This window comes from Lynx canadensis, chromosome E1, assembly GCF_007474595.2.
Source record: "Lynx canadensis isolate LIC74 chromosome E1, mLynCan4.pri.v2, whole genome shotgun sequence".
Taxonomy (NCBI): Eukaryota; Metazoa; Chordata; class Mammalia; order Carnivora; family Felidae; genus Lynx; species Lynx canadensis.
In genome coordinates, this window is record NC_044316.2 from 37,521,425 (window position 1) to 37,548,200 (window position 26,776).

General features: G+C 58.0%; 1 protein-coding gene across 3 annotated transcripts; it reads left to right on the top strand.

Moving 5' to 3' along the window:
• Positions 1–421: 421 nt before the first annotated feature.
• On the top strand, positions 422–26,601 carry MLLT6 (MLLT6, PHD finger containing). Of its 3 annotated transcripts, XM_030297034.1 has the most exons (22): positions 422–626; positions 1,835–1,914; positions 2,387–2,441; positions 2,672–2,781; positions 3,759–3,862; positions 4,092–4,185; positions 6,485–6,643; positions 7,311–7,409; positions 9,849–10,074; positions 10,589–11,203; positions 11,647–11,834; positions 12,048–12,156; positions 13,355–13,421; positions 13,621–13,766; positions 14,284–14,481; positions 14,585–14,673; positions 15,787–16,136; positions 16,574–16,664; positions 17,681–18,031; positions 23,536–23,592; positions 24,158–24,277; positions 26,211–26,601. In XM_030297034.1, exons 1-22 carry the CDS (start codon positions 518–520, stop codon positions 26,388–26,390), a joined length of 3,597 nt encoding a protein of 1,198 aa, XP_030152894.1. In that variant the 5' UTR covers positions 422–517; the 3' UTR covers positions 26,391–26,601. The 3 variants fall into 3 exon arrangements, with proteins under 3 accessions (XP_030152894.1, XP_030152893.1, XP_032447110.1); XM_030297033.1 differs by lacking the exons at positions 23,536–23,592; positions 24,158–24,277; positions 26,211–26,601 and adding an exon at positions 18,648–22,546; XM_032591219.1 differs by lacking the exons at positions 23,536–23,592; positions 24,158–24,277; positions 26,211–26,601 and adding an exon at positions 18,648–22,546 and having other exon boundaries at positions 9,849–9,987.
• The last annotated feature ends 175 nt before the right edge of the window (positions 26,602–26,776 follow it).

Below are 26,776 nucleotides of genomic sequence, written 5' to 3' on the forward strand. Positions count from 1 at the left end.
AAGACTTTACCCGGCGGCGGGCGGCGGGCGGGCCGGGAGCGAGCGAGCGGAGGCGCGCGGCCATGGCTGCCGCGGCCGGGCAGGGGGGCCGGGGGGGCGGCGCGTGAGCGGGCGGCGCGGGGCGGGCGCGGGGCGGGCGGGCGCCCGCGATGTGCCACTCGGCGCCTCCCCCGCCGGGCCCGGGCTGTGCGGCGGCCGGGCGGCCCTGGTAGCCGGGCGCGCGGCGCGGAGGGGGCGAACCCGGCGCGCGGGTCTCATTGTTGCGGGGGGGGGGGCCCGTCGGGGCATGAGGGCGAGAGCACGGCGGGGGGGGCGGCCAGACAGAGCGAGCGAGGAGGAGGAGGAGGAGGACGCCGAGGAGGAGGAAGGAGGAGGCAAAGAAAAGAAGCGGCGGCGGCGGAGGAGGAGGAGGAGGGAGCGAGGAGGCGCGCGGCCCCCCGCTCCCTCCCTCCCCCCCTGACCCCCGACCCCCGCCGGCCGGCCCCCCGCCCCAGCCCCGGAGGGAGCTCATGGGAGTATGAAGGAGATGGTAGGAGGCTGCTGCGTATGTTCGGACGAGAGGGGCTGGGCCGAGAACCCGCTGGTCTACTGTGATGGGCACGCGTGCAGCGTGGCTGTCCACCAAGGTACGGGGGTGGCCCGCGGGGGGCGGCGGGACCCCGGGGGCGGCGCGAGCAGGGAGCCCCCGGCCGCGCCCTCCGGGGACCTCCTGGGGCTCGGGCGCCCCTCCCCCACCCCACCTGAAGGGAAGGGAGGCGTCAGGGGGCTCCCCCCGCCCGGTCCTGGAGGACCGGGTCAGGCATTGTTTTCTTGCCTATTGTTCCAGTCCCGCGCCCCCCACCCCAAGTTGAGGGAGTTTGGGGACAGACTAGGGGGCAGTGAGTGCACTCTCGGCGCCCCACACCGCCAGTGTCGGGGCTGCTGGGGGAATGTTTACCTGCGAGGTGTCCCCTCCCGCCCGGTTATTTTGGTCCCGGCTCCCGGAGGGAGAGGTCAAGGGGGGGTCATCCCCCCCTCCCGCTTCCGGATACTGGGAGGAGCGGAATTGGGAAGGGAGGAGAAGGGTCCCAGGGGAGAAGGGACTCCTAAAATCCTCCGGGAAGAGCTGCGGATAGGAGCGAGGTTGTGCAGGGGGCCGGGAAGAGAAGAGGGAGGTTTGGAGTTTCCCCCAACAGCACATGGTTCGGGAGTTAACTCCTTGAGGAGTCTTGCCGAGGGCGCAGGCTGGCATCTCCGGCTTGTCTGGCACAGCCAGCTGCCCCCCCCCCCTTCCCGGGACAGCCCTTAATGCTATCGCTGCCCGCTCTTCCCGCCACTCTCCTATTGGTTACCTGCACTTGCACCTGCCCTTGGCCTTGCCTTTTGACCTGTACCTATTACAGTTACAGGCTTAAGATGAGGTCCCTGGACCCCCTACTTCCCCACCTCTTCTCTTACTGGCCCTTTAAGAAATGCCCCCCCCCTCCCCATAACAACAAAACGTGTTTGACTGTTGTAAATGTTGTCCCTCTGGTTTCCTCTATTCCTGATGATGAGGACTCTTCCCAGGCAGGAGTTGGGAAACAGGTCCAGAAAGAGCATGCGGTAGGGAGTCTTCTAGAAGTTTAAGGTCAAGGGCTCAGACTTCTCACCCCTGCCAGGAGTGTTTGGTTGTGTGGTTGAAGGCTGGCCATGTGCTGTGGGGCATTCCTTGTGGTCCTGCTGTCTAGTGAGTGACTCCAGACAGGGGAACAACAACCCCCCCCCCCCACGCAACCTTTAGAGTTACCCTCTTCCCCCAGTTGCTCTGGGAAAAACCAGGGCTGACTTGGCAATTCTTCTCCGCAACCCCCAGCTTGCTATGGCATCGTCCAGGTGCCAACGGGACCCTGGTTCTGCCGGAAATGTGAATCTCAGGAGCGAGCAGCCAGGGTGGTGAGTTTGAGACTCCCTCCCCACTTCTGTACACCTGAGCGTCTCCTCCCAGTTAAACTAGGGGACGCTGAGGCTGAGGCTGAGGCTGGGGTGGGACTGTCACACAGGACTTCCTGTTTCCTGCACATCTATCACCAACCCAGCTCTCCCGCAGCTCATCCTTCACTCTGCGCCACCTCCTGCACTGAGCTTTTTATTTTTGTTAGTTTGTTTGAACTTTTTATTATGGAAAGTTTCCAACATGTGCAAAAGTGGAGGGAATACTACAACGAACCTCCTGTCCCCATCACTCATCTCCGACAGTTACCACTCATGGGCAACCCCGTTTCTTCCAGATCCCTACACATCCCCCGTAGACAGCTTATTTTGTCCTGGGGCCCTCTGAGTGTGTTGAGGAAGGGCCCAGCTCAGCAGATCCCCCACTCCTTTTTGGAACCCCCCTCCAAATCCCTGTGCCCCCTTGCATTGGCAGAGGTGTGAGCTGTGCCCACACAAAGACGGGGCATTGAAGAGGACTGATAATGGAGGTGAGGGGGTCCCTGAGCCCCAGAGTTCATCGGTTGAGGTCAGCAAGGCCCCCTGAGCAGGGTCTGGGAAGTCAGGAGTGGACTGCAGGGGGGAGGGGGGCAGGGTGGGGATGGAGGTTGGAGTCTGATGGGAAGGCTGTGGAGGAGGGGACTGTCCGCAGTGTGGGGTTGTGAGGGGCCAGGGTCTGAGGCTTGCCATGGCAGCTGAGGCCAGCCCCCCGCCACCCCAGGCTGGGCCCACGTGGTATGTGCCCTCTACATCCCGGAGGTGCAGTTTGCCAACGTGCTCACCATGGAGCCCATCGTGCTGCAGTACGTGCCTCACGATCGCTTCAACAAGGTCAGCCGCCCGTGCCACGCCCTGTACCAGCCCCCGCTCCGCGCCCCGGCCCACCGTCCTTGGGTCCCTCCATTTCTCTCTCTCCATCCAGTGTCCTTTGATTCTGTCCAGCCGAAGGGGGGACTCAGGAGGTGGGTAGGCACCTGCCACTGACTGGCACGTGCTTATGCTCTGGGGCTCAAAGTGAAGCAGTAGCCTCCCTTGCGGTAATACTGCACGGTCCAGTGGGTGGACCTTAGCAAGCAGTTCACTTGCTCATTGGCTGGACACGTTTTACTCAGTGCCTACTATGTGCCGAACCTGGGCTGAGGTACTCAAAACAGATGTGGTCCCTGCCCCATGGAACCCACACTTCTGTGTGGGAAGGCTGTAAATATCAATAAACAGGCAAATAAAAAAAAAAAAAACGCAGTTTGTGGTAAGTGCTGTGAAGAAAACAAACAAGGTACTGAAATAAATACCTTGTGGGGTGGGGGGGGCACTTACATCAGATAAATCATCGGCACTTACATCAGATAAATCGGTCAGGGAAAGCAACATTTAGGCTGAGGCCAGCCTTGAGGAGGATGGGGTTCCAGGTCCAGGCAGAAGGAACAACGTGCAGAGTCCCAGAGGTGGGCATAAGTTCCCTGTGAGCAAGGCAGACATAGTCCCCGGCCTTACAGGGCTCCCCGCCCAAGGACGGTGCCATCCAATCTAGTCTCCACCGGCTACATGTGGTGATGTAAACTAATTGAAATGAAACACAATTTAAAATTCAACTCCTCAGTCACACGAGCCACCTGTCAGTTGTTCAGTAGTCTGTGTGGTTCGTGGCTACTGTATTGGACAGCAAGGTAGGGAAAATTTCCATCATCGCAAAATCTCCCACTGGATGGCACCGACCTAGGATCACGGGGAGAGAATAGAGTGGAGGAGAAGGCCAAGGGATCCCTCAGGTAGAAGGGAGGAGGGGACAATTGCACTGTGTCCTGCAGACCTGCTACATCTGCGAGGAGCAGGGCCGGGAGAGCAAGGCAGCCTCAGGAGCCTGTATGACCTGTAACCGCCATGGATGTCGGCAAGCTTTCCACGTCACCTGGTGAGACCCCTGCCCATCCCGCACCCCCTCCAGGGTTCTCCGGGATCCCTGGCCGGCCGCACCGACCCGCTCCGAGGTTTGCCATGGACAACTGTCTCTTTGGTGGTGATGGCGGTGATTTCGCCGGATGGTCTGGGCCTCACCCTAGCGGTGGTCCCGGAGGGTGGGGAGAAGGCGGCTGGTCTGGTCTGTGGCCACACCCTTCTCAGGCTGACCTTTTTCCGGTTAGTGCCCAAATGGCAGGCCTGCTGTGCGAGGAGGAAGTGCTGGAGGTAGACAACGTCAAGTACTGCGGCTACTGCAAATACCACTTCAGCAAAATGGTGAGTCTCCTCGGCCAGGGCACGAGTGGGTCAGTCAGCCATACCCTCTAAGTCAGCTTTAGAGGGTGTGGGCTCTGGGCCAGGCCGGTGCCTGGCACTGGTAGGACAAAGGTGGAAGGAACCCAGTGTCTGCCCCGAGGAGCATGCCACTGGATAAGGAACAGATTGAAGCCCAGCCCGAGGTGGGCGAAAGAGGGCTGAACCAGGCAGTCCGTTCCAGAAGACAAGGCTCAGACTCTGCCTGTCAGAGCCTGGGAGGTTTTAAGGAAGAGGCAGCATTTGAGCTGAGTGGAGGTGGAAGCAGTAAGAGCCAACATCCAAGGGGGTTACTGTGCCCCAGCCTCTGCCTCAGCTCTCTCCATGTGTCATTTTATGTGGTCCTCCCCACAACCCGAAGAACTAGGTGTACCGTATCGTTCCAATTTACGGATGAGTAAACTAAGACCCACACTTGGGTTGTGCAACATCCCACAGCTAGTGTGTGGGAATCAGAACACACAGTTTGACTTGCAAGCTCCTTGGGGACCTGCCAAGCAAAGACAGAAAGAAATGAGTCCTAGGGGGAGGGACTGGCATGGGCAAAGTCCTGAGATGGAAAAGAGAACTTGTGAACAGAACACGGTGCTTGGTGAGGATGAGGCAGGAGATGACCGGACGCTCAGGCAGGGCCGGAGCGGGGCTTGCTTCTGCCCTAGGCTTCAGGGGCCCAAGGAGAGGCTGGAGGAGGGGTTCTATTCCATGTTTGTGGAGAGACCTGTATGTTCCAGAAACTAGGGGGTATCCTGGCAAGGGAGGCTGCAGCCGGACTGGGAATGCAGCTTGGACCTCACCCCCGGGCCACAGGCTCGTAAGCAGGAGGGTAACATGATCAGGTTTGTTTTTTAGGAAGATTGCCCTGGCAAGCCACTGTGAAGCTGGATCCGAAGGGCTGAGGCTGGTGGCTGGGAGACAGCTGTGAGGGGGTGGGGGGGCAGGGCTGGAGGGGTGAGGCTGGACTCTAGAATGATTTCTAGGTAGACAGGCTCACATGTGGGGGTGGCTGAGAAGGAGGACTTCAGGGTACTACGTAGGATCCTGGCTCTCAGTGCTTGGACACCTGGGAATGCTATGAACAGGGGGTGCAGTGGCCTTCTGTAGGGTTGGCATGTCCTGTTGTGGCCTCGATAGTTCCATTTCATGCCCATCACCCCGGTGTAATTATTAATAGTTCCCCCTTTTGTTTTCACAAGTGTCCTGGTTTGGATCATAAATCATACGGTCACCTTGGTTTCAGGGTTCGATGAGGACTTAGGACAAGGTAGGGAGCTCAGTGTGGCTAATAGGAGGTGCCAAATGGGGATGTTCGGCGTTGGTGGCTGTCTGTCCCCCAGGCAGGGTGGTGGTGGCAGGCCCAAGTATAGAAGGCTGGGCTGGAATCCTCAAGTGCCCAGCAGGACGTGGTGGGGCAAGGTGTGATGGGGTCCGTGAAGGGGAGAGTCTAGTGCTTGGCGAGGTAGGCGCGGTACCCACCACGGGGGAGCAACTGGGTGGGACGGAGCCTGCAATTAGTCCTTGGATTTGGCAGTTGGGAGGTAGTGGGTGACCTTAGAGGAAACACCTGCAAGTCTGGCACAGGTGAAGCTGTCAGGCAGGGGGCAGTCATCAGCAGTGAAGGGAAGGAGGCGGCAGGCCCTGGCTAGGGGGAGAGGCAGCACGAGGATCATGTATCCAGGTTTTTGCTGTTGCATATGTTTACTTCCCCCTTCTTAGGGGCATCAGGTCCTTTGGGATGGAAGGAACCACTGTGTTTGGTGGAGGGGGAGGGCCAGGATCAAGAGAGAAAGAGCTGATGGCTGGAGGGAAGTGTCTGGGCTGGTGGGGAGGAGGGGTATGGGGTTCAGGGGAGCAGGGACTCCCCGTGAGGGCCCCCCTCTGTCCTCTACCCCAGAGAAAGAGGCAGACTTGGGCCATGGCTCAGGCTGCCTGAGATGGGTCGAGAGGCACCCTGGAAAGAGGAGGGTGGAAAATAAGAGCCCCAGGTCCTCGTCCTACCTCCAGTGGTACCTTGCTGGGGCCAAGACGCCTCTAGCTCTTCTGGGCCTCGGCTGCTGAATCTGCATTGGATAAGCCAGCTTGGGAAGCGCTGGCATTTAAGGCTAGAAAATGCCTTTTGCTGAGCAGAGCATCACTGAAGATACAAGGTCCTTTTAGTGACAAGGCGGGTGGGAAGAACTGGCCCCCGGGATCATTTGACTTTCAGGAATCTTCTCCTAAGCTATCGAAAGGAGGGTTTGGCATTTCGTCTCTATTCTTTCCCCAGAAGACATCCCGGCATGCCAGCGGGGGTGGCGGAGGAGCAGGAGGCAGTGGTACAGGGGCAGGTGGCAGCGGCTTTATTGCTGGCCGGAGAAGCCGATCAGCCTCTCCGTCCACCCAGCAGGAGAAGCACCCTTCCCACCACGAAAGGGGCCAGAAGAAGGTAAATAAATGTCTTCTTCCTCTCCCCCTCCTGCCCACACTTGCAAACACATAACTTTTTTAAGAAGCCACCACAAGGTGCCCCTGTGCCCCCTTCCTTCCTCTGAGGCCACTGAGGGCCAGCAGGAGGCTGAGAAAGTGACACAGGAGGGGCATGGAGGGTAAGATGAGGGCGTGGCTTCTCTGGGGCTCTCCGTATCTCCATGTCCTCCCCGTGACGTGACAGTGTCTCCCAAGCCCTCAACACATGGCCCTGCACGTTTGCAGACACCTCCACAGTCTAGCCGTGTGTCAGCCCAGTTTTGTATGTCCCCTCGCACCATACATCACGGTGCACCCGGTCCCCAACCCTCTGCACGGCTCCACGCCCCAGGTGGACACCCTCACAGGTACACGCTCATGTGTGTGGTGCTCTGTGTCCCTGGCGTGATAATGGGACAGGCTATTTTTAGCAAGCAGTGAGGATGAGGGGGAGGGGCTGTTGGCTCTCAGAGCGACCTGCCTGAGCCGATCTCCTCCAGCCTAAGTCCACCAGTCCCTCCACAGGGGGAGATGATGCCCACAAAGGCCATCCCTGAGAGGCGACCCCTCTCCTCATGCACATGTCATGTTTATCCTCCCCCAGACCGTCCCCCACAACCTGTATCTGGTCACTTCTCCCTCCCCAGAGTCGAAAGGACAAAGAACGCCTTAAACAGAAGCACAAGAAGCGGCCTGAGTCACCCCCCAGCATCCTCACCCCGCCTGTGGTCCCCACTGCTGACAAGGTACTGCTGCCCACACCCAGGAGGAATGGCCACGGTAGGGGAGGGAGGCACGCCGCGAGGGTCAGAGTGAGCCAGGGACTGTGGGCACTGCCTCAGCAGCTTCTGGTTAATGTGCCTCTACTGCCCACCCCACCCCACCCCTCTCCATTCCTCTATTCTAGCCCAGCGGGTGCCTGTACTCCTCAGCCCCACCAACCACTGACCAACCAGGAGGGTAGGGGTGGGGTAGGGTGGGGGGTGCTGCCCTGCCTGCTGGCTGCCAGATGTTTACATCTGCCTCTGTCCAGACAGAGCCTCAGCCCTGGGCTGTTGTCTGCGGGCACCATACTCAAGCTGGTTCTCCAAGCTCTGGGGCCCATTTCCCCAGGGATAGGCAGAGAGGACCCCTTCACTTTCCCCCCTCCCCCACATCAGGACCCTGCTCAGAGCCTGGCTCCCAGCCGAAATCCATGGTGGCATGGGGCAGGCCCATGGACAGCACCCCAAAACCCCCACTCTTCCCACCCTTCCCAGGGCTTGGTATGTCAGGCCTGTCTCCAGAAATGGGCAACATCTGGAGGAGCAACCGGCAGGCCCTACCCGAGGCTAGGGAGTCGCTAATCCAAGCCAGAGCAGCCCTTCCTTCCCCTCCTTCCAGCCACCGCCCCCTACAACCCACCCACCCACAGAAGGAGCACAGGGGCCTGGAGAAAAGCTGCTTCTTCCTGTCACCACTACGACCCACTCACCTCCACCTGCCTTAGGAGGTTGGCGGAGCTCTGGGCATCTTAGCAGGAGGCTCAGGTGTCAGGTTTCCAGGGTGATGTTGTGGCAACTGTCCCTCCTGGTAACCCCCTCCCAGCCTGCTTTCCAGGGCTCACCTGGAAAAGCTTGTCATTCCTGCCCTCTGACCTTTCCCCGGGGCCTTTACGCAGGTGGAAATATGGCCAGAGATATGGGAGTTCCCAGTGGCCAGCTGTCCCTTTGGACATGTAGGAGCATTCTGCCCATCCCCCTCCACCCACCCCAGCATTTCAGCTACCCCTCCCCCTAGCCCCTCTCCTCCCTTGCTCTCAGAACCACATCTGGCTCCCTTCAGAACTCCAGCTGTTGAAAAGAACAAAGAGGAAGACAGAGACCAGGCCTCCACCCAGGGAAGGGTGGCTCTCATCGCCCTATCCATCCTTCCTCTAGCATTTGTTCATGTACTAAATACCTGGTCTCTACCAGGAGGAAACGCACCATCCCTGGCAGTAATATGAAGCCTTAACTCACTCACCACATGCCAATGTCACTTCTAGAACAGGGGGATGGAAGGAGTACGTGGGGATTATTAGCTCATTTAATCCTTAAAGTCATCCAATGAATTAGGTGTTTTGTTTTTTTTTTTAACCTTGTCCAATAAACGAAGAAGCTGAGGCACAGAGAAGTTAAGTAATTTACCTAAGAGCACACAGCTAGTAAGTAGTGGAGTGGCAGTCTTGAGGGCCTGTACTCTTAACCTACCACAGGACACTGTCTCTGCGGTATAATAATAGCAGCCACTGGCATCAGAGCCATCATCATTATTGACCCCATACTACATATCTGGCTCTGTGCTCCTCGTGACTCTCCAAAGAGGCATAGTTGGTCTTGTAAGGACACAAGCTCAGCGAGGTTCAGAGACCGAATAACGTAACAGCAGTCGATGGTACAGCCCATGAGGCTCATAGCCAGCTCTGCCTGACCCCAGAGCCCATGCTCCTCCAGCCAGTACCCTGCTGCCCTCAGAGGGGTTGCTGGAAGCCTCGGACACGGGGACTGTGTATTTCAGAACAGTGTGGCAACTGTTGACGTGGCTGATGTGAGTGCACAGAGCTCTGGAACTAAGGGACAAGAGTGACTGGGTCCACCCCAGGGATCCAGGTGGCCCCATGGAAGAATTTCATGAACTTCCAAGTTGAATTGGGAAGGATGAGAAGTTTCCTGGGGAGAGCGAAGCCAGGCTGTCCTGGCAGAGGGCTGGGCACTGCAAGCTCAGGTGGTTTAGGAGGGGCACAAGCGTGGCCAGGAAATGGGGTATCTGCTGGGCTGCAGCTCAGGGTGTGCGGGGAGGGCAGGGTGGTGACTGGAGGCCTCAAGGATGGGGCCGGGGCAGTGGTCCCTCTCCCCAGCACAGGCCCATCCAAGTCCAGCCCTCTTGGCACCACTAAGCGTTTCTTTAAAGGATGAATGATCAGATGGGCACATCAGTACAGGCTTGGGGACTATTTTCACTCTCCTCTGCCTCAGGTGAAGGATGGACCAACTCCTCTCTCCTCACACCCACTTCCCTGTTCTGGGCTCCCCACCCACGAGTCCTTTCCAAAGCAAACTTGGGCTCTCCCTGTAGAGCCTGAGCCCTGTGTTCTCCTGCCCCACTTCCGGGTTTGGGTGAGCGGGGACAGCGGGCCTTGAGCCTTCCCTCTCCTCCTTTCTCAGGTCCCCTCCTCAGCCTCCTCCTCCTCCCACCATGAGGCCAGCACTCAGGAGACCTCTGAGAGCAGCAGGGACTCGAAGGGGAAAAAGTCTTCCAGCCATAGCCTGAGTCACAAGGGGAAGAAACTGAGCAGTGGGAAAGGTGTGAGCAGTTTCACCTCCGCCTCTTCCTCCTCCTCCTCTTCCTCCTCCTCTTCCTCCTCCTCTGGGGGGCCCTTCCAGCCTGCAGGTGAGTGTGGGCATCCTGGAGGAAGCTGGGGGTGGGACAGCCTTCAGCCAGCCCAGAGCTTCTCTAGCAAGGGCCTCTGCATACTGGTTTGCATCTCATTTGCTTCTTAAATTGGTTAAAGATGGGAGATCCCCACCAAATGACTCCTCTCCAACCCCCACCCCCCAGCCGGTCCCTCTCAGGTCCCACTCCTCTGCTGCCCTAACAGTATGCACTTGTTATCCCCTTGTGCCGTAAGGTGCCATTTTTAAAGTGTCAACACTAATGATCTCCTATAATCTGTACAGTACAGTGAGATCAGTTAGGCAGGAGTTCTTCTCCTTCCTTTTATCACAAGTGGGAAAGCCGGAGCTGGGGACACTCATCCCAAGACCTATATAGAGACAGCGGCAGAGCTGGGACAGGAACGGTGGCTTCCCCAATCCCTGCCCAGAGCTCTCCCCAGCTAGTGCCCTTGGGAGTGGGATGGGAGGGACATGGGGCCCAGCTGTAACTCAGTTTTCCCTCTGTGCAGTCTCGTCCCTGCAGAGCTCTCCCGACTTTTCGGCATTCCCCAAGTTGGAGCAGCCAGAGGAGGACAAGTACTCCAAGCCCGCAGCCCCCACCCCTTCGGCTCCCCCCTCTCCCTCGGCCCCCGAGCCCCCCAAGGCTGATCTCTTTGAGCAGAAGGTGGTCTTCTCTGGCTTTGGGCCCATCATGCGCTTCTCCACCACCACCTCCAGCTCGGGCCGGGCCCGGGCCCCGTCCCCTGGAGACTATAAGTCTCCCCACGTGTCGGGGTCCGGGGCCTCAGCAGGCACCCACAAGCGGATGCCCACACTGAGTGCTGCCCCTGCGCCTGCTGAGGAGACCCCCGAGACAGGCCTGAAGGAGAAGAAGCACAAAGCTAGCAAGAGGAGCCGACATGGACCAGGACGTCCCAAGGGCAGCCGGAACAAGGAGGGGGCTGGGGGTCCAGCTGCTCCCTCGCTGCCCAGTGCCCAGCTGGCTGGCTTTACTGCCACTGCTGCTTCACCCTTCTCCGGAGGTTCCCTGGTCAGCTCTGGCCTGGGTGGTCTGGCTTCCCGCACCTTTGGGCCTTCAGGGAGCCTTCCCAGCCTGAGCCTGGAGTCTCCCCTACTAGGGGCAGGTTAGTTACCCTTGGACATCTGAGGGCCCAGCCAGTCTAGTGAGGGAACAGAGACATAAACATGCAGTGAGAGGGAAATGATAGAAACTGCTCCAAAAGACAGAGATAAAGGAGGGAAGAGATAGTCACCTCTAAGACACTCCCCCATACCCATCATCTGCAGGCTTGTAGTGAGAGAGTTTGGGGTAGACTGCCAACAGGACCTACCTAATAGAAAAGCCAGGACTCCCCCAGGTCTGGGCAGGGCAGTCTAATAAGCAGGTACATCAAGCAGACGTCACAGGCAGATGTGACATCTTTGTAGCGAGAGCATTAGACTGCTGTGTGTGGCCAGACCCAGGGGAGTGTTCTCTCTGGGGAGGGGCTGCCCCAGCCACCTGGTGGAGGAAGGGCGAGGGGGAATGGTGACTAAGCTTCCCTCTGTGTCCTCCTTCTGCCTGTAGGCATCTACACCAGTAATAAGGACCCCATCTCCCACGGCGGCAGTGGTGGAATGCTGCGAGCTGTCTGCAGCACCCCCCTCTCCTCCAGCCTGCTGGGGCCCCCAGGGACCTCGGCCCTGCCCCGCCTCAGCCGCTCCCCATTCACCAGCACCCTCCCCTCCTCCTCTGCTTCTATCTCCACCACTCAGGTGAGGCCTTACTCCTGGGCTCCTCCATCCCTAGACATGTGGGGGACAGGCTGCCTAGGACCCCAGGTCTCCATGGGAGAGATTGAGAATGTCTTCCTCTCACTGGCCCTCTCTCCTCCCCAGTACACCTACCTGATCCCCTCCTCCCCCGACACAGTTGTGCCCTAGATCCAAGAATAACCACCAGGCTGGACTATACCTCCTTTCCCTCAGGTGTTTTCTCTGGCTGGCTCTACCTTTAGCCTTCCTTCTACCCACATCTTTGGAACCCCCATGGGTGCCGTTAACCCCCTCCTCACCCAGGCCGAGAGCAGCCACACAGGTACGTGTCTCTGATCCCATTCCCCTTTCTTCCCAAAGACCAAAGGGGCACCCGTCACCTGCATGTCACCCCAGAAAGGATGGGAGGGCTTTCTGGCTGCCCCCTCCCTCTGGCCGTTGCCCACCCTGAAAAAAAAAATCCACACACAGCAAACCAGGGTATACTTTCACGTTAAAATCCCCTGATGGGACGGGTAGGACCTGGCAGAATTAATTACTACTGCTCCATCTCACAGAAGAAAAAGGCTTAATGACTTGCTCAAGGCAGTTCAAGTAGAGAAGGGCAGAGCTGGAGCTCAATTCTGGTCCTGACTTCAAGCCCCGTTCTCTGGTCACTGCAGCGTAATTCCCCGCTGGCCTCTTAGTAAGTCCTTGGGATGGGCGTCTAGGGAGTCCACTAGCTGGGCAACCTGCTCTCCGGGTATTTAGGAGTTAAGGGGGAGGATCACAGGCGCCCCTCCCTCTCCCGGGAGAGTTGTCCCAGCCCCAGAGAGCTGATTGGCACAGAGACACCACCTGGCCGGTTAGGGGGCGGAGCCTACCTCCCGGCCGCCAGTTCAGGTAAACTTTCTAAAAGGGGCCGAATCCGACTCCAGAATTAATGACCCGACAGCGCAGGGTGACTACATTTTCCAAACCGCACATTGGAATTCTGTGGCCCAACAAAAAGGTTTGGCAACCCAACTTGTGAGTTTATGAATGTGAAAAGTCGCACAAAACTATAATAGCTACAGTTATTACGGGCTTGCTGCAGGACAGCTAACACTTCACATTTATTACCTTATTTTTAATCTTCATCACAACCAATTCAGAGATATTAGTTTCAAGCCCAAGGTCACAGAGCAAGTATCGGGCCCAAGTTCAATCCAAGACTGTGTAGACCCCGAATTTCTATAACCCTGAAAACACCAGGAAAGAAATTGGGAGGGGGTTCCAAAAGAAGCCAGGCAGCGGCCGCCTTTGTGCCTAGAGAAAGGGGAAGAGACCAGATCCCTTGGCTGTGCCTCCCAAGGGGCCAGGTTTCTAAGCCAGGGCTACCAGCGTCTTAAGAGCTAGAACTGCCAGTCTGGGGTTGGGGGAGATGCTGGGGGAAAGGGGTGTACGGTAAAGTCCCAGATCCCGCACCACTTCCCAGGCGGGGACCGTGAGGCCGACGGCACCCCTTCCCCGCTGATCCCTGCTCCCCTTCTCCTTCCAAGAGCCAGACCTGGAGGACTGCAGCTTCCGGTGTCGGGGGACCTCCCCCCAGGAGAGTCTGTCTTCCATGTGAGGGAGGGGGCGGCGGCTTGGGGGAGGGGCTGGGAGCGGGGCTGGAGGGACACTGAGGGGAGGAGAGGGCGGAGAGAAGGGCGCCAGGAGAGGGTGGGGTCCAAAAGGGGACGACTGGAACCCCTGAGGGAGGAGGAGGGAGACAGGAGTGGGGACGTGAGGTAAGCCTGACCCTGGTTTTCTCTTCTGACCCCAGGTCCCCCATCAGCAGCCTCCCCGCACTCTTTGACCAGACAGCGTCTGCATCCTGCGGGGGCAGCCAATTAGACCCAGCAGCCCCCGGAACAACTAACATGGAGCAGCTGTTGGAGAAGCAGGGCGACGGCGAGGCCGGTGTCAACAGTGAGGAGGGGTGCAGCCGGGCTGGGAGACCTGCCCTAGGACCCCCAGACTCGGTCACCTTTTTCTCCGAGGTCCCCAGACCTTTTAAGATTGGGCATTTGGCCCCGCCTCGGCCTTAACTCTTGGCTACCCGGGCCTGATCTGTATTTAACCTTTGCTAGGCCCCGCACCTGGACCCGCCACCTGTGCACCCCGCCTTCGGCCCCCGCGGCCTCCTGGCCCTTACCTTCCTATGCTCCAACTTCCTCCGGCCTCCACAACCCTTATCACAGCTTCTACCCGCGAACCTCAGGCCCCGCCCCCAGTCCTCACACCTCCGGCTCCCGAGGTCCCGCCTCTCCGAGCTCACCCAAGTCTCGCCGGCAGGCGCCTTGCCTTCTCTTTTTAGGTCTCAGACCGATTTCCTCCTCCAGGCCCCGCCCTCCAGGCCCCGCCTCCGGTTCTCTCGCCCCGCCCCCAGGCCTGGCCTCCCGTTTCCAGGCCTGCGGGCTCAGGCGCTCTCACCCTCTCTCCGCAGTCGTGGAGATGCTGAAGGCACTGCACGCGCTGCAGAAGGAAAACCAGCGGCTTCAGGAACAGATTCTGAGCCTGACGGCCAAGAAGGAGCGGCTGCAGATTCTCAACGTGCAGCTCTCTGTGCCCTTCCCCGCCCTGCCTGCCGCCCTGCCTGCCGCCAACGGCCCAGTCCCTGGGCCCTATGGCCTGCCTCCCCAAGGTAAGGGGACTCCCACCCAGTCTGGGAGTAGGGGCCTCTGCCGGGCGATGCGACGTGGCCCTGATTCCAGCCCTTGACCTCCTTCCCTGCTCCCCTCCCTCAGCCGGCAGCAGCGATTCCTTAAGCACCAGCAAGAGCCCCCCGGGGAAGAACAGCCTTGGCCTGGACAACTCTCTGTCCACGTCTTCCGAGGTGGGCGCCGCGGGGAGAGGCAAGCGGGGGGCAGGAGGGGAAGCGCCAGGGCCTTCTGGTCTCATCTCCACCCTACAGCTATTGGAGGCTGGGCAGTGAAGTGATTGGCTGAGCAATTGGTTGACTGATCCGTTCATTCCTTCAATAAATAATGATTATGAGGTGCCTACTTTTGATGCCAGGCACTGGCTACGCAATCAGTGAGCAAAACGGACGCAGTCCTGCTCCTGAAGGTAGACTGTAAATCCAAGAAAATGATAATCACGAACCAGGAAAGGGGCTAAAATGGAAATAATTTGAGGGTGGTGAGGAAGAGTGGGGGTGGGGTTCTTCTGGAGTTATGAGGTGGTTAGGGAAGGTCCCTGAGAAGTATTTGCGAAGGGCTTATTACAGTGCCTCACACAAAACAATCCCTGTGTAATTGGTGGGGGTTGGGGTACCGGTCGCTATTGTTATGTGGTGGTTGCTACTGGAATCGAACTGGCTTCTTAACATACTTGCGCAATCACCATCATCATCATAGCGAATATTAATGAGAGACTCGCCCTCTGAAATCACGTCCTGTGCTGAGGCTTTCAAAGCATTGGCTTGTTTAGCCCTCACAATAACCTTGTGGAGTAGGGACTGCCATCACCCCCACATTGTGAGTAAACTAACACAGAAGCCAGTGAAGCCATTGAATTGTGGACCGTAGAGTTTGAACCTGAGCCTTTCACTCCAGCCACTGCTCTCCTGCCTGCAGAGGTAACAGAGCCTGTCTAAGAATCAATGGCTTCACCCACGTGTGGGAATAACGAGATGGTACAGGTCACACATTGAACCCTGGCTCTGGTTCGCTAGATGGCCACCACCATCGTCACTGTTCATGATTAAACCAGGATTGCAAGGGGTGCTGGGCCCCCAGGAAGTGATTTGTAAACGTGATTTGTGAAGGACTCTTTGGATTCTTAGCCTTTATCCCTGGGCCTTGCTTCTCTCTCCTGGGTGGCTCTGCTGGGTGAGGTGGAGGGGGGCTGTGCTCTGTGAGAATGCTGGTGGGTGCTGGGCCGGGGGCCAGAGAGGTCATGCTGGCCCCCTGCCCCTCTGACCCCTCCCTTCCCCCTCCCTCCCCAGGACCCACACTCAGGCTGCCCCAGCCGCAGCAGCTCGTCGCTGTCCTTCCACAGCACGCCCCCACCGCTGCCCCTGCTCCAGCAGAGCCCTGCTACTCTGCCCCTGGCCCTGCCCGGGGCCCCTGCCCCGCTCCCGCCCCAGCCGCAGAACGGGCTGGGTCGGGCACCGGGGGCAGCGGGACTGGGGGCCATGCCCATGGCTGAGGGGCTGTTGGGGGGGCTGGCGGGCAGCGGGGCCCTGCCCCTCAATGGGCTCCTGGGGGGGTTGAATGGGGCTGCCGCCCCCAACCCTGCGGGCTTGAGCCAGGCTGGCGGGGCCCCCACGCTGCAGCTGCCAGGTTGTCTTAACAGGTGAGGGAGAGCTCAGCCTGGGGAAGGGAACGGGGAGGCTGGCTCTGGGAGGGACTCCCCCAAACACCCACAGTCCCCCTTAAAGGAAAAATGTTCTCCAGTCTCACGAGGTATAGAATCTAGTCACTTCTTGGTCCCAGGTACTCCCCAGATGTCAGATGTGAGTGCCCTCTGGATGGTAGCTCTCCAGGGACAAAGTCGCCGGTTTCTTTCTTGCACCCCCAATCTTGATTTCCCTTTTGGGAAAGCTCTTCCATCTGACTTGTGTCCCTCCCAGGGCAGTATCTGAGCTCGCTCTGTTTCTCTTTAGCCCTCCAAAACCGCACATCCCTGCCTTTCTCCACCTGGGTCTGAGGGAGTCCGGGAACTTGGCGGGGAGGGGGGAGGCGTATGCCCCTGCCCCTTTGCATAGTGTGTGTTTTGTCCCCCTGTCTCAGCCTAACCGAGCAGCAGAGACATCTCCTGCAGCAGCAAGAGCAGCAGCTTCAGCAGCTCCAACAGCTCCTGGCCTCCCCACAGCTGACCCCGGTAATGCCCGCCCCTCCCAGCCTGCTCCAGCTCCGTGGGGAGGGCCCATGTCAGGGGCGGGGCCAGCCTGGGCCAGGCCGGCGTAGAAGGAGGGAGGGCAGCCCCAGGCTGGGCCCCTGTGGGGCATGTGGGGGCAAAGGGGATGAGGGTTGCTCTCAGGCCCCTGGGCATTGCGGAAGGGGTGCTCCAGTGGCCCCAGATAACATCCTAGTGAGAAGGTCTGGAGGGTGGTGGGTCCTCAGTTACTGAGCGTTTCCAATCCCAGCCCCAAGGATCTTCAGGGGGATCTTCAGGGTCTGTGGCTGAGCAGGTGACACCCTCTCAACCAGAGCAGCCCCTTTTGGGTCTGTCTTACATGCTGGGTTCTGCTAAGATTTCCTGTGGAGAAAAGGAGTTCTTCCTTTTAAAAAGGAGAGAGTTGAAAAAATAGAAAACATAATCATTTTCCCCTAAAGAAACATTAGAAAGATACACAGGAAACCAATTCAGCTGGTTACCTATAGGGGCCCGATGGGAACAGGGGTGGGGGCCAGATCTCTTAAGGTAAACCTTGATATTTTGTTTTGGTTTTTGGAACACTGAAAATGCCTTGCCTATTTAAAGCAAAAATAAATGAGTCTTAAATGAAACAAAACAAAACAAAACAAAAGGTGGGGGGGCTGGAATACTATTGACCTAGCTTAGTTATATCTCAACTTGGGGTCGTGCCACCCCTAGGGCATTTGTGGTTGTCATAACAACAGGAACTGATTCAGTGAGGGGGTGGGGCCAAGGATGTTAAACATCCTCCAGCACTTGGCCAGTAGTGCCCCAGTTGCCAAACACTGATGGCAGTGACTGCTTTCTGATCCAGATGGGAAGATTTGAGTCCCCAGGTAGGGAGATGGAAACAGAAACTTGACGGTCCCCCAGGTCTCCTTCCTCATAGTTCCAGGGTGATGGGATGGGGCCTGGGCCAAGCAGGGCAAGCTAGCCCTGGGGACCGCTGGCCCATGAGTGGTGTGGCCCCCTTGCAGGAACACCAGACTGTTGTCTACCAGATGATCCAGCAGATCCAGCAGAAGCGGGAGCTGCAGCGGCTGCAGATGGCCGGGGGCTCCCAGCTGCCCATGGCCAGCCTGCTGGCAGGAAGCTCCACCCCGTTGCTGTCCGCGGGCACCCCTGGCCTGCTGCCCACGGCGTCTGCCCCACCTCTGCTGCCCGCCGGAGCCCTGGTGGCTCCCTCGCTTGGCAACAACACGAGTCTCATGGCTGCAGCAGCTGCGGCCGCAGCAGTAGCAGCAGCGGGCGGACCTCCAGTCCTCACTGCCCAGACCAACCCCTTCCTCAGCCTGTCGGGGGCGGACGGCAGTGGTCCCAAAGGAGGGGTGAGTAGGGGGCCCAAGGCCGTCCTCCTGTCTCCCTTCTCCGGGATGGGCAGAGGTGGAACATCAGAAGGTACATCATTAGATGTGTCATCAGAAGGAGGAAGGAAACTACCCCTAGGCCAGCAAAGTGCCCTGCCCCAGACCCCAGGGCCTGGGCTAGATCCACGATAAACTCTGAGCATGGGCTAACAGAAAAAGGACCAATTAGAAAATAGTGTTCCTCTGGGAAGACCAGTTAGAAAAGTCTGTTTCCTCTCTGAGTGGACCAGTTAGAAAAAGATGATGCTCTGGGTGGCCCATTTGGAGAAAGGTCCTCTCTTTTTCCTCTTAAGGTATACAGGCAGAGCCCAGGGTGCTGGTATTGGCTGGAACATACCTGCTTAGCTGGGTGCCCTTGTGCAGGGCAACTTGCCCCCCCTCCCCGCTTCCCCCCCTCCCACACACACGAACACCCACGAAATAAAGAACACGTTAGCCCAAGAGCCCAGGGCAGGGGCTTCAGCGGGGCTCCCTCACTGTACCCTACAACAGCTTCCTTGACCCAGGCAGCTGTTCTCAACTGGGTGTTAGGACCAGACACCTCCTAAACCCCCAGCCTCCCTTCCTCTCTTTCCAGACCGCTGACAAAGGAACCTCAGCCAACCAGGAAAAAGGCTAAATCCACCCAGCCCCTCCTGACCCCCAGATGGAGGGGGCAGATCTTGGCCTGAGGGGTCCTAGCCTGGAGCAGGCACCTGCACCCAGACACTGGAGAGCCTCAGCCCAGATCATGTGCCGAGGCCTGGGGAGTGTGGGGTGCTCCTGGTGCCGAGGACTGAGACGGAGAGGGATGCCCCTTCCATTGGCCCCCTCTCCCTCTGCACTGACCCCTTTGTGAGGGGCTCAGAGGGAGGACAGGCTCCAAGCCCACCTAGGAGCCCCCACTCTCAGCAAATGTTTTGAGGTCCTCCAAGAGCAAAGTGGGCCATGGCATAAGTGGGGGGTTGGTTGGACCTTCCACATAAAATGGATCAGCACTTGAGTGGGGAGAGGCGGGGAGGGATAGGCCCTGAGTAGTCCTGCTTTACCTGCAGTTTCTTCCCAGCTTGGGCAGGTGGCAGAAGAGATCCCTTGGACTGTGTCTCACCGGTCCCTTGCCCCTGCGCCCCAACAAGGGTTACAAGCTGAGCTTGTAAAAGCCCACAGACTAGGGAGCTGAGGAAGGGGCAGGATGGCATCAAACTCAGCCCAGGCCTCCCCACCTCTCTGGAGCCCCCAGTGACGGGCTGGGGAAGGGCAGGGGAGGAGGCCCAGCCCCCTTTAGTGCCCTGTCCCTTGTTTGCACTATTGGATTTAGGAGTGCGGAGGGTGGGAAGATGGAGCTGCCTGACTCAGAGAGCGTGTGCCTGTGAGCCTGTGCATGTGTGTCTGCGTGCGTGTGTGTATGTGTGTGTGTGTGCTCGCGTCTGTCTGTCTGACTCCCCCTGGACCTGGGGCAGCCGAGGGCAGGGATAGGAGCAGTGCTCAGATGAGGCGGCACCAGAAGGGGGCTCCCAGCTTCTGTTTGCACCCTCCCCACCTCACCAACTTTGGTCCCTTTCTGGGGCGTGAATGGTTAACAAAACCAGAACAGTACTCCAATATTGGAGAGTAACCGGGGGCTGGGGGCTTTGAATCAGGGTAATATCCTGCCTTCCCTCCCCCAGACCCCACATGGTCTCAGTGCCCCCTCAAACCTCCCCTCTACCCCCGCCCCCCCACCGCCGCTGATGGTCTGTCCTGCTTCCCTGGCACGAAGGGAGTCCCAGGGATGGGGGGATGGGGCAAAGGGGGGGGGGGTAAAGTGCCACTTCCTTTAGTGAAAACCTCCCTCCCTGAATTAGCCAGCTTGCTCCCCTGCACCCTACCCCCACCCCTGCCCCCACCAACCAGGGGAGCCTTCAGCTTGAGCTGACCTGACAACTGTCCCTTCACCCACCAGCTATTCGCCCCCTCAGGGTGTGGGGGCAATTCTCACCTTAAAGAGCCCCCACCTGCTCAGAGCCTTTGGTGGCAAAGGCTGAGTGAGGGGCCAGTAGGGCAGCCAGGAGAGAAGGGCAAGGGTGAAGCCTGTGTCTGTGTTTCAGTTGCACTGGGGTTGGAGCCAGGAGAAGGCTTTTCCAGCTTTCCCTGAAGCTCATGTCTCGTCAGTGTTTGCATGTGTGGATTTTTTTGTGTGTGTTTCCGTTTGGGTTTTTGTTGTTGTTGGTTTTTTTTTTTTTTTTTAATAAAGAAAAGAAGATGTGTATATTTTTGGCAACGACAGAAACGTAGTGCAGATATATTTTTGCCTGTGCTGCTCAACTGGTTTTTTTCTGATACTGAAAATAATATTAATATTCCTGTTGATAAGACTTTGTAAGATGTTAGGGAGCTGATAAAGGAGGGGGTGGGTGGGAATCCTTCAGAGGCAATTTCTTAGGCACTTGCAAGGGCTTGGGGGGAGGGGGGAAGGCAGTTGTGATGACCTCAGAAATACTCACTTTTTATTAATGCTAAATATCAATTAGGAAGAAACGATAGAATTCAGCATTTTATTCATCTTCATCTATTAAGCTCTCTAATTCCCTGCCCCCGAACCACTGAAAAGAAAAATAACCTTCAGAGGTTCTTAGAAGAGTTGCCCATTCACACTCACACCCTTGCCCAAGGCCGGCCCTCTAAGAACTGAAGTCAACTTCTGTTCTGGATGCTGAGGAAAGTAAACCCGCTCCAAGGCTGCTGGGGCAGAGAGTGAGAGGTCCCTATGATTTAGTGCACTGGAACCAAGACCTCCCCGCTCCCTCCCAGCACCCGAGAGTCTGGGGTTCTCATCTCCAAGAGTCTTTTGTTTTCCAGCTTTCCCCAGGCTGGGGTGCAGCACCAGGTAGGTTAGATTTGAAGAAGGGACCCAGGCTGGGTATGGATTGCTGTTGTCCCTCAGTTTGGGACAGAGGGGCATGAGAGAGAGAGTACATTCCCTTCTTCGGAGGGAGCTTTATAAGAAAGTTCTGGAGATCTTCAGGGTCCCAATGCAGGGGGAATGGCTATACTGACCTCACCCTCCTTTCCCAGCCTTGGTCCCTTTTTCCAGGACGAATTTGGATGGGGAGTGGGAAAAAGACACAGATTTGTATATCTCTACCTAGCAGAGCGAAAGGATGTGGTTTGCAGGGCGGAAATGAAGTCTGAAAATGCATGAGCAGAGCTTCGTGTGTAATCACGCTCAGTGTGGAGGTGTGAGGGCTGTGCATGCAGAACCCCTGTCCAGCTCCGAAGTCACAGTCACGACTGGTGCATGAATGTCACAGCTGGAAGGGACCTGTCTTTAGGGGTGGTTTGAGCCAGTTCCTTGCTTCACAGGTGATAGCTCCAAGCCTAGGAGGGGCAGGGGCTCGGGGCAGAGCCAGGACCAGCCCTCAGGACCCAGGCCTCCTGGTCCTGGGCTCTCTTGCCCCCCACTGCACCACCTCCATGTGGCTGTCTGTCTGTCCCTGTGTGTGTGAGTGCAGGGCTGTGCCCAGGTGGGAGGGTATCTATGTAGCACTGATTGTCTTAGCTCAGAGCTGATGGATCCTTTCCATAGACAATGACACTTTAAAGATTGCTTTTTTTTTTTTTTTTTTAAGTTTTTCCTATTTGTGTGTGTCTTCCCCTCAGGCTCCTGGGTCTGCTGCTGCCTCCTGGTGCCCTAACCTTGAGGCCGAGAGCACCCCACCCATTCCTGTACTGAGGGCTAGGGAAGTACTCCTGGGGAAGGCCTAGACAAGTGAGGGGAGCCAGAGCCAGGGGCCAGCTCTGAGAAAGGGTAACCTCCACACTTCCCTTTCCCCCCTGAGCTGGAAATGCAGACAACTTTTCAGAGGCACGGGCTCCCCTTGGCCAACTTCGAGCATCTTCCCTGGTGAGCGGTGGGCCAAAGTTAGGAGTAGGCAGCTTGCTCCCAATTTTCCTCTATCTCAATGTATTTTTCCTGGGGAGAGGTGCCCAGAGGGATTAAGGTCCCTTCAGTGGGGAATGTGGAGGGGGCAGGGCACAGTACCCTGGCTCCCTCCAGTCACATCAATCTGGATTCAAAGTGTGTCCAGCTCCCGGCCACTTTGACTTGATCTACTGAAAAGTTGGGGACTGAGGGGTGCCTTCATTGTCCTTTGTTCACTTCCTCCAGCCCAACTTGGGACTCAGGTGGCAGGACTGGAGACCCAAACCCTGACTCCCAGCCCCATTTCCCTCTGTCCATCCCAGCCTGTCTCAATGTAGCAGACCCTTCCTAGGGGAGCAGGGAGGGGAAGCCAGAGTTTGCAAACCCAGGGGCTCCTTTTACATTCTTTCTAGAACCTCCTTTATATCCTCAGCCCAAAAGGCAATGCCCCCTCCTTTCACTTCCGAGCCTGGAATTGTGCATAACCCGGATCTTGTATCTTTGTATAACGGATGTTATTTGTACGAAGGGCAGTTCGTAAACAGCACTTGTTCTTTTAATAAAAGAATGTTTTACAAAAAAAAAAAAAAAAAATCCAAAGACCCCTGCATTGTCTGGCTTTATTGAAGGGAAAGGGAGGGGCGTGCCAACTGTGGGAGCCTCGGGAGGGAGGCGGGGCGGGGGGGGGGGTCGGTTCCATTTCTCTAAGCACTTAGAATGAGTAGTTCGCGCACCGGTATGCTCCAAAGACCCAAATACCTGTGCCCACCCGCAGGGACGTGATGTGTACGCCTGGGCCAGGCGGGAATCTGTTGAAAAAGCAGGTTCCCTGGGTGAGGAGACGGAGCCGCTGCCTCGGCCCGGGAGGTCCCCGCCCACACGGGGACGCCAGGAAGGCGGAGGCGAAGCTCCCCGCCGGTGGCTCCGCGCGCACGCAGCAACCGGAGCGGACGCCGGGACGGCCCCCGCCACACGCCCCCGGGGGGGCCGGGGAGGCTGCGGGGCGGGGTGGGGGTGGGGGGAGGGCGGCCTGGCTTCCGGCGGCGGCGGGCACCGGACCGCGCAGGCCCCGGCCCCCACCCGCGCGGAGCCCCGCGGCGTCTTCCGGGCCGCGGCGGGCTGGGCCGGCCGGGAGGGCGGGAGCGAGAGGTGACCCGGGCGCGGGGCGGAGCCGGCGCGGCGCAGCGGTGGGGACCGGCATGGGTGGCGTGGGGGCGCCCCTGCGGCCCGCGGCCTGGGTGAGCACCCCGAGCCCGCGCCGCCGGCCGCCGGCCGCCGGCCCACCCCCGCCCCTTCGCCCCTCCAGGGCCCCGCCCCGCTGTCCCGCGGCTGCGCGTCCCCAAGTCCCGCTTCGCCTGGCGCCCTGCGGCCCTCCCTCGCTGAGCGCAGGCTGGGTGCCCCCCGCACCTTCCAGCAACTCCATTTCCTGTCTTGTGACCCCTTTTTCTTACCCTCTTATTTCTGCTACCTCCCCCTTCCCCCGCCAGGTCCTGTCGTCCCTCCCAGATGACCCTTTTGGAAGTCCAACGCTTTCCACTGACTTTTTCTTTCTTTTCTTTTTGTGTGTTTCCAAACCACCGTCTAGTCATGCCTACATACCTTGCAGACGTTGAATCAGAGGCGGGGCGTCTCCTCCTGGCTGGTAAGTACCCAGTTTCCCCTTGCCTCCACCCAAGTCCCCCCAGTCCCAGAGACCCTAAAACTAGAGATCAGAGAAGGAACGAGAGAGTCAGCCCTGTTTCCCAGACTCCAACCTCAGAAAGCCCTGACTGTAGCCACCTTCCCACTGGCTCAGGGGAGGTAGGGTGACCAGAGGGCACAGGGCAGGGAGCCAGGCTTCCACGCTGGGAACAGCAGTGCCTGATAAACACAGCCCCAGGTGCAGGTGACCCTGCTTAGGCTGGCAGGATCCTGGCCCTTCCCTTCCTAGTCCCCAAGTGGGAGCCTGGAGTTGAAAGGAAGGTAGCTGGGCCCAGAAGCCAGCTGGAGCGCCTACATGGGCTTGAAATCTCTTCCCTGTCTGGAGCTCACGGTCCTTATGGTGTCCTGTGGGAACCTGGGGGAATGTCCTTGTGGGGTGGCATCAGATCAGCCTCTTGCGGAGGAAGCCTGCCCTAAGCCACTGGGAAACTGGACAAGTCCAAAGGCAGGAAAGTGCTTGCTGGGCATGGGGCTGACCCCAAGCCCTTCGTCTTCCCTTGCCGCAGGCCCGATGGTTCCCTAAAACGCCAGCCAAGTCCGTGGTGGCCTTGAAGACACCCATTAGGGTGGAGCTGGTGGCTGGGAAAACCTACAGGTGGTGTGTGTGTGGCCGCAGCAAGCAGCAGGTGAGAGACCCCTACCCCCTGTCATTAACATATGACACCCCTGGTTGGGACAGCAGGTATCTCCTGGGAGCTCCTGCCCAAGACCTTCCTCTTCCTCCCCCCTCTCCCCCCCGCCCACCCACACACACACAAAAAGGGAGGCTGGGGGTGAAAGAATGCTGTCTGGCCAGCACCACCACCCACAGCCCTGAGCTCCCTGTTCTCTGTATCCACTGTTTGACACAAGGCCAGAGAGAAACTCAGTCTCTCTGAGTTCTGAGAGGGCTCTGCCCTCTTCTGGTGCGACCCCTCGGAGGCGTGGTCTGGACTCCCCGCTCAAAGGAGAGAGGCTGGGTTGTCTTTCTCCCCCTCTCTTCCCCCTTCCAGGAAGCATCTGAGCCAAAGGCTCCCAGGCTTTGGACCCCAACATTGGGAAGACCCCCAGGTGCCCCTTGCCAGTGTCTTCTGCAAAGCCTCTAGTGATGGGGCTTCCTTGGTCGCCTTGCCTGCTCTCACCTTCCTCTCCCTTCCGCCCCAGGAGCCTTCCTTCCAGCAGGAACCTGACCCACATTCTTAGCCTCTGAGCCCCTTTCCTTCCTAAACTGAGCTTTGAACTGTGCGCCTCCAAGCGGTGTCATGTGGTGCCCCAGCCCAGGGTCCCAAGTCCTACTTTGCCACTCTCTTGACCCTGAGCGGGTCCTCGTGAGGGTGGAGCAGCTCTAGGGAATGCCACCCATAGTGTGGCCTAGCACAGTCTGGCACTCTGCCTTCTTGGCTGTTGCCCTCTGGGACAGGTTGCTGGGTTTTATTTGTATACTTCTCTCATCTCGTCTCCTACCCTACCTTGACCTCAAGGTCAGGAGGCCTGCCTAACTAACTAGCAAGTCAAGGCAGGCCTCAGTTTCCATTACCCAGTCTCTGCTTGAGCAGCTTTCGGAAGGATGGGAAATATATTCCTACAACAGGCAGCCAGTTCCCTGTGGGACATCCCCTTCCTCCCTGTAACATCCACTCCCTGTAACATGAGCCCATGTTTCCTGGAGCCGAACAAAACTGATACCCCAGTCTTAAAGCGTTGTACATGGCAGGCTGTCTCCCACACGGAGAAGTTTTTACCCATAGAATATGTGGATGGAAATGAATTTCACAAGCCGGTGGAGACCCCGAGACATTTTACTTTATTATTTTTTTAAGTTTACTTATTTTGAGAGAGAGAGAGTTGAGTGAGTGAGCACACAAGCTGGGGAGGGGCAGAGAGCGAAGGAGAGATGGAGAATCCCAAGCAAGCTCCATGCCGTGTGGGGCTCGAACTCTCGAACCTTGAGATCATGACCTGAGCCGAAACCAAGAGTTGGGACACTTAAGCGACTGAGCCACCCAAACTCCCCATCAGAGATGTTTTAGAAAAACCTATCAGTGGGGTTTTAACTGCTCAGTCAGTTGAGCATCGGACTTCAGTTCAGCTCATCATCTCACAGTTTGTGAGTTCGAGCCGTGCATCGGGGGAATTTGAGCTCCGAATTGGGTAAGTTTGAGCCCCGCTTCGGGTGAGCCCAGCTTCTCTCTCTCTCTCTCTCCCCCTTTCTGCCCCCCCCCTCACTTGTGCCCCATCTCTCTCTCAAAAATTAAATAAATAAACCCTCAAAAATCAAAAAAACTATCAGTGCTGTTTCACCTTGAAAATTCTGCCCTTTTATCCTGGCCCTCTGGATCCCCGAGACTAATGCATTAAAGACTCATACTTACCTAACGCTTCCTACAGGCAAAATGCAAAAGAACCATTATTTGTTTTACTGCCTAGGGACTGCTCTCCTATTACCTTCACACTGCAGATGAAGGAGGTAAAACTAGGGGGCCCAGGCAGTCTCCTTCAGGAGCCTGAGCCCTAAACACTGTGTGCTATTCAGCCCAGCAGGTGGGGTTGCGTCTCTAACTTCTCTCTTTCCCTTACCAGCCCTTCTGTGATGGCTCCCACTTCTTCCAACGCACTGGCCTATCCCCACTCAAGTTCAAGGCCCAGGAGACCCGTGTAGTGGCCCTCTGTACCTGCAAGGCCACCCAGAAACCCCCGTACTGCGATGGCACTCACAGGAGTGAGCGGGTGCAGAAGGCAGAAGTGGGCTCCCCGCTCTGAGGGCGTGGCTCCCAGGCCTCTGACAGGTACCCCATTTGTGGGGAAGGAAACTGCTGAACCCAAGAAGGGACCACCCAGGGACCCCAGTACCCACTGCTGGCTTGTGAAGGGCTTGCTCCCAATACCTGAGGTCTCTTGGGCAGCCGGGGAACATGCCCCTGGTTCAACGCCTGCTGGTGAAGATGGCATTAAACAGAATACCCACCCAGAATAGTGCTCCTGTGGTCGCTGGCGTGAGGTGCGTGGCCTACCCCAGCTCGGGATCTTAACCTGGGATGGGGCATCCCATTGGCCATAGGGAGGGAGCAGCTCACTTTCATTCCATACGGGGTCTCCCAAGGCAGGCTGAGCCCAGAGACGAGAGACACGAGGAGGAGGGCAAAGGA

Excerpts from the sequence above, each read along its gene's own strand:
- MLLT6 (XM_030297034.1), top strand. The coding sequence starts at position 518 with ATGAAGGAGATGGTAGGAGGCTGCTGCGTATGTTCGGACGAGAGGGGC. Across the intron at positions 11,835-12,047 it reads CTTCTATCTCCACCACTCAG|GTGTTTTCTCTGGCTGGCTC; the intron begins GTGAGGCCTTAC and ends CCTTTCCCTCAG. Across the intron at positions 24,278-26,210 it reads GTGGCCGCAGCAAGCAGCAG|CCCTTCTGTGATGGCTCCCA; the intron begins GTGAGAGACCCC and ends TTCCCTTACCAG.